Below are 12,693 nucleotides of genomic sequence, written 5' to 3'. Positions count from 1 at the left end.
CACACACACTTGCACACTCACATACATGCACACTTCCCAAAATGCATCAAGGCTGGAAGAGAGGCGAAAGGAACAGAGGCCCTCACTTTGCTCGAATCACTTCTTCAAGTTGCTGCCACTCTCCCCCACCCCACAGAAAGGCACGACGGGGAGACGACCCTCCCCTGCAGTGGCCCGCTCTCTCCCCCCATGTGCTCAGCATGGCCCCCGGTCACATGACTAACACTGTGGACGGAGACGCATTCCAGTCTGCTCCAAACAAACTCCCCCAGGTTAGCACCGAGCTTCATATCAAGACCATCTCCTTGACCGGACAGCGGCCTCTGATTGGCCAGCTTCATCCACTTTGGCCTTCCATCATGCTGCTGGGAGGCACCAGCCCTGTGGCCTGCAGGGGCAGGCATGTAGCCATGCACCAATGCCTTTTTTAAACACGTATGCCGATTCAGGAAACGTGCACATGTACACCACCATGTGAACAAACAAACACTCCGGCTGCCTCTTTTTTTAAAGAACAACTTGCCTCAGAAAGAAAATGAAAGAAGGAAGCCCTCACAACAGCTGACACTGCATCGGGCCAGCTGTCACAAAACCTGCACGTCCATCACCTCGTCCCTGGAAAAGAGGATGGTGGCCCAGCTGCGGATCTGTCCGCATCGCATGTTCTCAGTTCAGTTTCTGTCACCAGCATTGCCTAGCAGCCCAGTTTCCGTCTCGAATCCCACCTGCGACGAATACGCAACACAATGGACATGCTGCGGTGATCGTTTGCTTGGGATGGACACGAGTTCCGGACAGAAGTGGCCATTCTTCCCCTTCCTGTGCTGTCTACTGTGTATGAGACATTATAAGCAGTGGTTGTATAGTAGTACACAGCCACACAATCACTTTCAAAGTTTCTTCTGTTGTGTAAACCTGTCTGATATTTTTTCCTTTGTTTTTCTTTTGGTGTTCTAGAAGGCCTGGCTACAGGAGGGTAGAGTGTTAGATGAATCCTTTGTATGATATTGTGTAAATAGTTCTTTAAAGACAGATAAAAGTGTATTTATTTCCAGGCCTGGATGTAAAGGGGAAGCTGATCTCATCTACCATTCTCCTTGTGTCAAACTTCTCATTTCTTCCAGTTCCTTTTTATACAATGCATCGATGTTTTGTTCTGCTTATGACACCAAAAACTGCGTTTTAAAAATAAAAACGGTCTCGAGAGCTGCAAAAAAAGCAAAAAAAATGACACTACGTTTTGGAAACTGTTCCCTGGGCTGCGCATACGTCAGCGTAGCAGACCTCACCACAGTTTCAGACGGTTGTTTCCCTGTAAACTTTGACAAAATGGTTATGTTTAAGAGCTGTAACTCTATCGTAGGTCATGACTAAATGCCCGCAGGCGTGCCATGGGAATATCTCAGGCACTTCCTCTGAATTCTTAACGTTGCTGTAATGATATTGGGAGGAGGTTAGGGGGTAAGGTCAGGATATATGATACGTGGCCAACACCAAAACGCAGAGGACGCGAGAGACTTTGTGGCATTTCTTTAGAGATGTGTTAAGTCTTTGCAGTACAGTGTTGTTTCTTAAATTCTGGTCAGTTCGACTGCAGTTTCAGAGTAAGTAAGTAGAAAAGTATGTGCAGTGCTAGCTACATTGCATTATGAAACAATAAGGGGCAGAAAGAGGACTGTTGTGTGAGGGAACATGCGTCTTTAATGCCTTGGTCAGCTCATTTCAGGATATTCTATTTCTCCTTCTGCTGTGAAGAAACCACTTTTCTTATTTAAGAGAAATATTTATTGAGTGCATTTGAGAGCAGTACAACATGCCAAAAAAGGTATTTTGCCCTCTCCTGACTTCAATGTTTTAGTACAAAACTAGTTCAATAAAAAACGAAGAAACTTTATTCTGTCTTCATGGATTGATTTTTCACCAAGAAAATCTGCAGGCAGGGAGCCTGATGATTCCCAAATTTTTTTTTCTTAACCTAATGAAATCCACTGAGCATCTTTGCTTGACCGCTTTTCTCCACTGAGCACACCAGAGTTACTCACAACATTGTTGCCAAACAATTTTTAATTTCACTTTTGTATCCACAGTGGAAAATGATGCTCACATTTCTTCTGTCATTTACCTGTTCTGACACCAGGGGGAGAGCAGTGTGTAGAGGGAACTTTTTTCTCACACGTAATTGGAAGGCAATTGACAATGACACATTGACACATTGTAAGTAACATAATTGCACAACATGGTGGGTTTGTAAATGTATACTGTTGCAGAACACCAGTTATATAAATGTATAAGAAATCATCAATGATCCTAATATCAATTCAAGACAGCAAGAGTGAGAAAGGGAGAGAGGCAGAGAGAAGAAGATACAGAGAGGGGAATTAAGGGGAAATGAGAGAGAACGGTGAGGAAGAAAACTCTTTACTTTTTTAAAAAAAAAAAACCACAACCCCTTCCTGAAATACTTCACACTGACAGCTGTTGATGCACCAGATGCTTTCAAACATGGTGAGGCTATTTATTAGTCTGGAGTCCCTGTGTTACAGCTAAGAGATGGGATAGCATTAGGGACACTCAGGCATTAGGAGGGTCACAAACAGGAGGCAGAGACAGAGGGACAAAGAGTAAGACTCAGAGACAAAAATGTTAGAGAGGTCACATGGACACTATGGGTGTGGAATGGGGGGTTAGAAATAGGGAGAGATAGAGAGAGAGAGTCACAGGAGTGTGGGATGGCAGTGTGTGCATGAGGGAAAAGCGCAGAAGTGCAAGATGGACCTGCAGTACCTCATTTCTTATTCACCTTCGGTGTAGAAGGTTGAGGGTTGGGGGGGGGGGGGGCGCTGGACTGGGCTGCTCTGTCCAGCCCTGCCCTGAGCCCCTCTCTGACATCCTGTTTATGGTGGGCTGTTTCAGATTAGCGGGCGGTGCCACCCGCAGACTCGCAAACGGGGAACATGTGTTCCCTCAGGGGTCACAGAGCGCTTGGCGTTGCGCGGCTAGGGGACAGGGCAGGCTTCCAGTCCACCAGAGGCGGCTCTCTCCCTGCTCTCGGGAGCTGCGCACCAAATCTTGCCCTTCGTCAGCTCCTTAGTGACCAGCCAGAGGTCAAAGGTTAATGGAGTGGTAATGTGGGTCAAAGTTAATGTGCGCTGGACACCCCTGCCCCCCTCCCCACCCCCGACCCCTCCTACATCCAAAACCCAATCAGCTTTCATCACACCCTACACCAGGTTTCCCACGTCCCCCCTTGTGTCTGCAAACTTTGCGCTCTCTGTGTCCTGCAGTTGACTGTTGCCTCACAGAGGCACAGAGTCAAAACTGATGGAACAGAGTGTTTATTTATGGAACTTAAGCGCTTGATTCTGTTTAATCTCTGGGGGCCTGGCCACCACCCCCCTCTAACAACATGGAGGGATGTCACCTGCGGTGGTCCCCGTGGTCAGACCGTTGCCTTGCACTTCCAGGCTGAACTCTGCAGTTAACTCAGCGCTCGCCTGCGACGAGAGCCTGCATTCCATCCACCTCCCCTTTCATCCAGAACAGCTGAGGACACTTACCCGAATGGGGCTGTTAGGGGTCTCCAGGTTTCAATAATGCGTTCGTTCCTCTGAATCCTATCATTTCCAATCCCTCACCGAATCAGCAACAGGAAGACTATCAGTTTACAGAGGAATGGTCCCAGGCCAGAGCTGCTGGGGTCCAGACGGGTGTTTCAGATGCAGCTGGATGCTCTGATCTCTGAGGGGAGCAGATGGTGCCTGAACACACACACGCACACACACGCACACACACTCACACAGATGCATACATACACACGCTTGCAAATACACATGCGTACTCAAACACAAACAACTAGCCTGTGTCAAAACTGATGCAGCTCTACAGAACTGAGTAGAGCTGAGGATGCCCTAGTTTTCATACTATCTGCACACCAGCAATGTTCTCGCACAACACATAAGTGTGTTTAGTTGATGATAAGGAGGTACAGACAGATTACAATAATACACATATTGCATTTGTCATGGGTAAGGAGAGAGAGGTACTGCCATGCCTAGCATAGTTTAGTCATGCAGTGCTGTGAAAGGCAATAGCTTGGCGAGGGCCCAGGCAGGGAGTAATCGCTCAGCTTTAGGTTCCTTTTAAACTGATTCCAGATTAGCAGGTGGGGGACTGGAGAAAGAATTTGGCAAAGGCCGAGTGTCAGAGTAAACAAAAATACATATAAATATCCAGCTTTGAAAGAAAATCTCCATGTTCCCGGGTGTGAGCCTGGGTGTTGTCCGCCCTCAGATGGCAGAAAATGAGAACTTGTTTTCACACGCAAACACAGAGACTCGGATGTGAGCATACACACACATACACACATACACATACATACATGCATATATACACACATACACACACACACACAAAGTCCCAGTGTTCCCACTCCGTCTATCATGGGGTATGAAGACCCAGCCCCCCCCCCCCCCCCCCAAACAAGCCCCTGTACCCCCTTGTCCTCTTGCGCACTCACACACTCTCTGACACAAAGGAGTGCTTGTCCCCCCCCCTCTGCTGCTGTCTGGTACACGGGGATTTGTGGACCCGGGAACTCATTGTGAAGCATTGGCAGGGGATCTCTCTTGGTGCGGCCAACTGATGTCTCCACGCTCACGTCCCCCCGGGAGCGCGCCAACAGCGTTCAGGTCACGCAGGGAAGGACGCAATGCAGCCGCACCTCTCGCTGGGACTGCCGAAAGCTGTCTCAGTGTTGTCTTTGGGCTGGCAGAATGCCGGCCGACTCTCACATTCAGCTGCGGGCAACCCCGCTTTGGCAATCAGCGGCAAGAGATAAGCCCGCCCCCTGCTGGCGATATCCTTCCACTTCATCCCACTGTGCAGACAAGACATGCAGACAAATTGCGGACCTGCATCTAGGCGTGCTGTCTTCTTTAGCTTGGGAGCCAGCACACTTGCTGCGTGGCCTTTCCTTCCTCATGTCCGCAGAATCCCTCTGCTCACGCCTCTCATCGGCTCCTAGTTCCAGAGTTAACATTTACACAATCTGTCATATCCAGAACTGAGAGTTCAGCGGAGCAGAGGTCTTGTGCAACAAACGTGCTTTGCTTGGAGCGCCACTACAGATGCTGACTGAGTTAGCTATCTGAGTAATGGAGGCACGTGAAGCAGAGGAATGTTTTTCAACAGGTCAATTTAATATCCCCTTACCAATATTGGTGAGAAAGAGAGGGAGATAGGAAGAAAGGATTTGAGAAAACAGAGAGAGAGGACTAAACAGGTGTACTTCCTATTTTTGCAGCCATCACACATAACTTTAGTTCTCACTGCCTTTTCTGAGCTCAAACTGTCACAGCTGAGGTGTCATGCATCCGGTCTCTCGCCACACAGCCCTGCTCACAGACACGTTTTTGGAGAAGCCCTCCATGCTCACGCGCATGACACAGGTCTCCTCTGGGTGGCGCAGGTGTGACGGTGACCGTGTGGATGATGGCATGACTGTGATGGATGCACGCTCCAGATGGGCCTTGCTCAGGCTGCTGATGGTGTGTGTGTAGCGGGCGGGGGGGTTGGAAGGGGAGGTTGACTGGAGAGAACATGAAAGGGCCCCCCCCTCTGCTGTGGGGAAGGGGCCATCACAGCAGCTGGAGAGGGGAAGGCCAGCTCTTCCAGGACAATCTAGTGCTTCAATAACAAAGGCAGCTGCTGGAGAAATCTTATGTCCCCACCCCCCACCCCAGCCCACCCCTGCATAACAATTTCAGCTGCTCAGCTGCAGGATCTCCTTACTAAACTTGCACACATTCTGTAGAACTGCTCAGGGTTAATTATGGACAAGGCTTTGTTTGAAGAGAGTGTAGTGTGCAGAAAGTGGAGATGCTCGGCTCCTTTAATCCTGCTCCAGCTGCATGTGTGGGGTGGAGGTCCATTGTGTATCAAAGCACGGGAGGTCACAGTGGTGGCTGCACTTGATAGTTTCACTTTCAGTGCCTGCTATCTGTGTTCTTGGCTTTGAGGGAGGAGCCTGAGCAGGTCTGCCTGTGAACAGGAAGCTGTATGCAGCAGTGAACAAAACAAAAGTAGATGTCCCTGCATGTTTGTGTGTGTGTGCGTGTGTGTGTGTACGTATGTGTGTGTATGTGCATACGTGTGTGTGTGTGTGTGTGTGTATATGTGTAGGCCTGCATGTTTGTGTGCCTGCATGAGTGTGGGTATGTGGGTGGGTGTGTGTGTGTGTGCGCGTGCTCTGTGGGTAGCTAAAGAGTGAAAGGAGAAAAGTCCCTGCCCACGAATGGAAGATGTAGCACAGCTCAACTCCCCTCCGGGTAATTTCCCCTTTTGTAGTAAGTGTTGAAATGATTCATGAAAAGATCTAAAAAAAAATCTAAAAAGAGACATATTGAAAAATAATTTGCTTTGCTTATGAATGGAAAGAGACCATAATTGCATTTTTGTCTGAACCTGCTTCACAGATAAATTCAGTGACAAGGACATGCATGGTAAATGAATTTAACCGTAATGATCTCAATGCAAGACCCCAAGCTTCTTTATAACTATAAATAAACAACATAAGATACCAAGCTGTGTTCTGTGGTTAAAGACAGATGTTGTACATGGAGATGAAAAGATACTTAATGCCACATTTCTTCCTATACAATGTAACCATAGTTTTGGTAAAGAGTTTGGTTAAAATGTAAAATTAAGTTTCACTCTGTGATTCATAGTTTTACATGCAAAGTATGTCCGTTGGAACATAAGACCACTGCCATTAAACCATTACCTCCCACTCAACATGCCATTGTCGCTCTCCTCTATTGAGAGATATGCCTGAATATGTTTGCACATACGCATTGAGGTGGCAGGGGAGCAGGGCCCCTGATCTTTGTTTTTTGGCACTGCAATTTCCAGTGCCACTCGACAGGAAATCCCCTGCTTCTGCTAGCGAATGCCACCCTTTATCACCCTAGCTCCTCCTCCAGACTCCCACTCGAATGGCATGACTGACGAGATGCCTGCCAAGACAAAGTTTATACATATACAGGATTCCTCCTGTCAGGTGACCAGACCATCAAGTCTCAGAGCAGGTTTATGACCGTTTGACAAATACTTCTTCCTTTGTAACATCACCAATGACACTCCTCCCATACATAAAGCACTGCGTGGTCTTCACTACATTATTATCTTGGGGAAAACAAGTTGTTTTTTTTTGACTCAGAGAATGATGAGTCAAAGGTGACACATGGTAACACAGAAGGGATGCTCTCTGTTGCGTTTGTCATGGAAGCAAAAAACGAGGCATGATTTGTAGAGTGTCTGCTCCCAGAATGTGTGCAAAGAGATTATTTACTTAGGTAGGCAGCGTTTATCCGAAGGGAGCCTATACTGTGTAGTGGTTCACCATCACTTCACTTATTTATGCTGCTACAATGTTTTCCTTGTTTAAATCATCGCTACATCATACCCAAATCCTCTCCACTGACATGTGCCACTTTTGTTTTAAGAGTTTATTTTTTAACATCCACAACAATTAATTGCTGCTTTATTGCCAGAAAAAACTAGAATATCTTCAACCTAATTGAGATGTCAAACAGTATCAATGAAAACACCTGTAACGTGAACTAATGTCCTGCCAGCTCATACATTTTAGGCATCAATTTAGTGACCAATGAGAAGTGAAATAGCCATGAACTCTCTCCCATGGGCCATAATCTGCGTGATGCAACTGGTAAAGTTGACCTCACACTACAAACACATGAATGCACATACACATTAGATGAACATGTTTACAAATGGAAATCTAGAATGTTTGTGTAGACTTCAGATTATGTAAGCAATCAGCCCTGACATACATACAAACTGACCTTTCTCTTAATTGGCAATGCCGGATTTTAGCCATCTTTGTCCTGATGAGAAGATATCACTGGTAAACCCCAAGGACCTTAGTAACCTTTAAAAAATCTTTTTTAGACATGACACAAACAGCATTGCTCTTCACCAAATCAATTTACAACAAACACAAGTGTTACCATAGTAATTCTAGGGAAGTAGTTCACTACCATTTGAAATGTCAGGAGGTAGGAGTTTGTAGGATTCTGTTGCAAAATGATTCCACAGAAAATAATGCCCTCAAACAAAAGTGTATTCTGAAGACACAAGACATAAAGGAAATAAACAGATAATTATGTCATTCATGTAAGTTATTATAAATAATAACAGTAGACTAATTTGCAAAATATCTTCATTTATTCATTTCAGCTTACATTTAAATGTCTGTTGTAAGTGAACAATACGTTTTGTTTTGGTTTTTTTTTTTTTTACCTTCACATATCTATAATATATGATTACGGTTATGACACTCATGTTTGTCAGTCACTAGGACATGGTCCTGAAACGCTTTTTGAACCACTTAATTGTTTATAATATACATCTGAAAAATAATAGTAATAAAAAATAATAACCTCGCAACACGAAAGGCAGCTTGATAAGTCTACCTTTTACCTGAGCGCCAGAGTTAGGCAGGAAACCAAAACTGTTTCACTTCTTACTTTTACTTTCACTTCTAAAACAGATTATTGCCAACGTTGGATGCGTTCTCTCAAATGCAAGATTTAGGCCATGCGTACCTCCAACAAATTTAAGCGGATATGCGCTTGGTTTACTTTAACTGAAGTTTTCTAAGACAACTCTAGTTATAACATTAAAAAGAAATATCTCCGATTCCAACAAAGAGTTCTGTTGCACATGTGACAGACAGATGGTCGCTGTCATTACATTGTCGCAAGGTAGCTAAGTTTGATTAGCAAAAGTAATTTTAATTATCGCCTCTACTCCCTTTTCAAACTAAGATGAAGGACACCAGTAAGAATATGCGCCTGCGTGAGTGGTTAATTGCTCAGATAGACAGCGGGAAATATGCAGGACTCAGCTGGGAAAATCAGGAGAAAACCATGTTTAGAATACCCTGGAAACATGCAGCAAAGCAGGACTACAAGCAGAACGAAGACGCTGCACTGTTCAAGGTAAAACAACAAACTAATCTCATTTAATGTTAAGGTCTTATATCTGTTTCTGTTGGAAATTAGTAATGAAAATGATAGTATTAAGCTTATTAAAACATTGAAAAAAAAAACAAAACAAAACTATAAAACATATAGGTATTCAAGGGATTGTTAGTCTTTCCCACACAGCAAAATCGTTCCTATATGGTATTGTACGTTATAATACCATATGGATGCTTTCTTGCTAGAGACTGGTGGACGTTTTCTTAAATTTAACAATATCGTCGTTTATTGAGTAGGGAGCTGTGGAAGTTAAAAAGGAACACTTATTCAGATCCAGTAAATTAAATGAGTATATTAAAGAAGTATGTAGAATCAGCCACAAATGGGTATATTTATGTATGTGCAGCTTTGTTTTGAAAATATTTTGAAAAAGAAGGTATATACCTGAGCATTCCTTTGGATAACACATTGGTTGTAAATGTCATTTGAGGACTCCGCACATGCACTTGTATGCTCATGGACGTGTGCGTGTGTGCGAGTTCATGTATGCGCTTGCTTTCACGGTGATGGTGTACGTGTTTACATGTCTGCCTCAGGCCTGGGCAGTGTATAAGGGGAAGTACAGGGAGGGTAAGGACAAAGCTGACCCCTCCACCTGGAAGACCCGACTGCGATGTGCCCTGAACAAGAGCACCGACTTCCAGGAGGTCCCCCAGCGCAGTCAGCTGGACATCTCCGAGCCCTACAAGGTGTACCAGATCCAGGCAGAGGGAGGCAGCGGGGCAGGTAAGCGAGCCAGAGGCAGGTGGTAAGGCGCTGAGTGTGCCCTGGCACAACGACCTCTCTGTGCCCTTGAACATGATGATGCTCACACTGGCACTCGGATAGTCAGACCCTGTTCCACTGAGCCAGTGGCTCTCTCTTTCTCTCCCTTGTCTCAGAGTCCCCAGGGAATCCTGTGATCTTCGTGGGCAGTCAGCCTGGCATGCCCCTTAGCGTCCCAGCCAGTCTCCACCAGGTAGCACTAATCCTGACCCGACAGCTTTGCGTATCTTATCTCCGTCTGTCTGTCCGCCGTCAGCACAAACACAAGCGTCATCTACGTCAGCCAGACTGTGCGGCGGACGGTGCTCCCGCGTGGTGCACTGCTGCCACCTAGTGTGATGGAGAGAAACCGTATTTGTGGAGAGTGTGGGTCGCTGTGACGGAATGAGAGGTGACTTCATTCTCTGTCGAGTCTGTGCAAATGCAGCCTTATCCTACTTGAGTTAAAAGACTGTTGTCTCCCACAGTTTGGCTCCCACGTTGAGGCGGATGCAGACTGGAGGCAGAGGATGGACTCCAGTAGTCAGAACCAGCGTTCTATCTCCTTGGACACGCGGATACAAGCCCAGAGAGCCCCCACAGACAGTGGTCAGTGTCATAATGTGCACTCAGCATAGGACATAGGCATGCCTATTGTTTTGGCATAGTGAAATAAATGCGTGTTTATAGAATCCACGTATAGTGTACAGAGCTGAGCTGTCGGGAAATTGATTTACATTTACATTTACATTTATTCATTTGGCAGATGCTTTTATCCAAAACGACTTACAAATGAGACAGTGACTTACAAGCGAGGCAAGTGATAGCTCGATTCTCTGTCTACAGCAGGACATGCGAAAACTGAATCCTCTTCATGGTGCATATCTGGAGTGACAGGTTCTGTTTCCACTGGTTCCTTCTTACCAACAATCCACCAAACAGGGTTGCAAATCACAGGTACTGTGATTCCTTTCATGTCCCAACAAATTGTGACTTCTATGCTCTGTCTCAACCCCCAAAAACAGGTGACAAAATCTATACAACTATTAGTTTTTACAAATGTAAAACCATTGTTTTTAGTACTTTAGAAGGAATGTGCTCCCCATAATTGAAGGTGCTGATGTGAATGGGGTGGACTGCTGTCTTCTCAGATTTCCGTCTGCAGGTGCGCCTGTACTACCAGGGCCAGCTGGTCCAGGACGTCACCACCAGCACGCCCGATGGCTGCTGGATCCTGCACGGGTCCGTCCCGATGGAGAACGAGCGCATCTACGGGCCCTGCACAGCGGAGCAGGTCTGCTTCCCCCCTCCCAAAGTGGTGTGCGTGCCGCCCGGCATCACCGAGGCCATGGCCCGCCTGCTGCCCCACCTGGAGCGGGGCGTGCTGGTGTGGGTGGCCCCTGATGGGGTGTTCATCAAGCGCTTCTGCCAGGGCCGTGTGTACTGGGGCGGCCCTCTCGCCCAGCACCGTGACCGCCCCAATAAGCTGGAGCGGGAGAAGACTTGCAAGCTGCTGGACACACCCATCTTCCTCAAAGGTAGGAACCCAGGCGGAACAGCCGAAACAGACACATTATTGACTCTTCCCTGAGGTAGAGAAGCTACATTTCAATGACAAATATACACATATAACCTGCTGAATAACAGGTAGCATCCATATCATTTAGAGGTTTGGCATAATGACTCTCTTTTCTGTCAGTCTATTATCTCATTTTGACCATAAAAAGAAATGAATGAAGTGCAATCTGTTGTTTTCTATTCCTGGTCTCTAAGTACCTTCCCTTTCTCCTTCCCTGGCTCAAGAAAAGTAAGCAGGAAGACTCACGGACGAGACCACAGTTAACCTGTTCCTGCTCAGATAAACTTCTCCCAAACCCACTGGTGCCTGCCTGAGGGCTGTAACATCCAAATTCGGGGGTTATTTTCCTGAAGACTTCATGGTCTCTTGAACTGGCACCTCCTAATACAAACCAGACACAAACATGTCTATTCTCTGTTGACTGCACAGAGCTTCAGCAGTTCCTGCAAGAGAGTGGACCCAAACCCAGCTTTGAGATCGACCTCTGCTTCGGTGAGGAGTTCCCTGAATCCGGCCAGAGCAAGGCCAAGAAGCTCATCACAGCACGAGTGAGTGGGGACCACTGCAGCATTAATGACCCTGTCTTAAGCAGGCAATGGGTTATAGGGATGTGGACCAGGTTTATTTTGACTGCTCTGAGAACTGATTCTGATTTTACACTGGCATCTGACAAATGTTAACTAACTACAAAACATTAGCTATGATGCAAAAATGCATCTTCAGTCTATGGCTATTTCACTCACACATCTTGAAAGGATCAACAATATAATTTTTGCAATTTATCTTGAAAATTAACAGGAATAATTTACATTTCAGTACTTGTAAACATAGCTAGTTATGTACAAAAAGACTTCAGCCACAATGCTTTGGCTGTATGATCAGTGATAGACTTGTGAAATGTGATGTATGATTGACAATGCTTATTATCTTAATATGAATGAATACAGCTAGAGATAAAAATCACACAGACTGGAAATGCAAGTAACAGAACTAGTCATGTTCCAGCAAGTGGCAGAATTGCCCAGACATTCCTACGAGTCTAACACTGTTTGTTCCCTGGTAGGTTGAACCTTTGTTCGCCAGAAACCTGTTGGTGAACATGCAGAGGTTGGAGGTGGTGCCACGGATTCAAGTGCTGAAGACCAGAACCGAGGACAACCAACAAAACACACTGTGCCTAGGTCAGCTATAACACCTGGCGAGTCTCTACTGATTACTGTGGTAGAACCCAGAGCACGCACTGCCTTACTTCATATAAGAAGGCAGGGGGAAAGAGGAAAGGATGCAGAGAGACCAGGAGAAAGAATC

General features: G+C 46.0%; 1 protein-coding gene across 1 annotated transcript; it reads left to right on the top strand.

The window, feature by feature from the left end:
* Positions 1-8,613: 8,613 nt before the first annotated feature.
* irf10 (interferon regulatory factor 10) lies at positions 8,614-12,676 on the top strand. The gene is made up of 8 exons (XM_036533544.1): positions 8,614-9,020; positions 9,599-9,788; positions 9,944-10,020; positions 10,295-10,415; positions 10,653-10,763; positions 10,958-11,344; positions 11,815-11,933; positions 12,449-12,676. Exons 1-8 carry the CDS (start codon positions 8,847-8,849, stop codon positions 12,575-12,577), a joined length of 1,308 nt encoding a protein of 435 aa, XP_036389437.1. The 5' UTR covers positions 8,614-8,846; the 3' UTR covers positions 12,578-12,676.
* Positions 12,677-12,693: the final 17 nt, after the last annotated feature.

This window comes from Megalops cyprinoides, chromosome 7 (genome assembly GCF_013368585.1).
Source record: "Megalops cyprinoides isolate fMegCyp1 chromosome 7, fMegCyp1.pri, whole genome shotgun sequence".
Lineage (NCBI taxonomy): Eukaryota > Metazoa > Chordata > Actinopteri > Elopiformes > Megalopidae > Megalops > Megalops cyprinoides.
The sequence above is the reverse complement of the archived record's forward strand: the minus strand, read 5'-3'. Positions and strand labels throughout refer to the sequence as shown.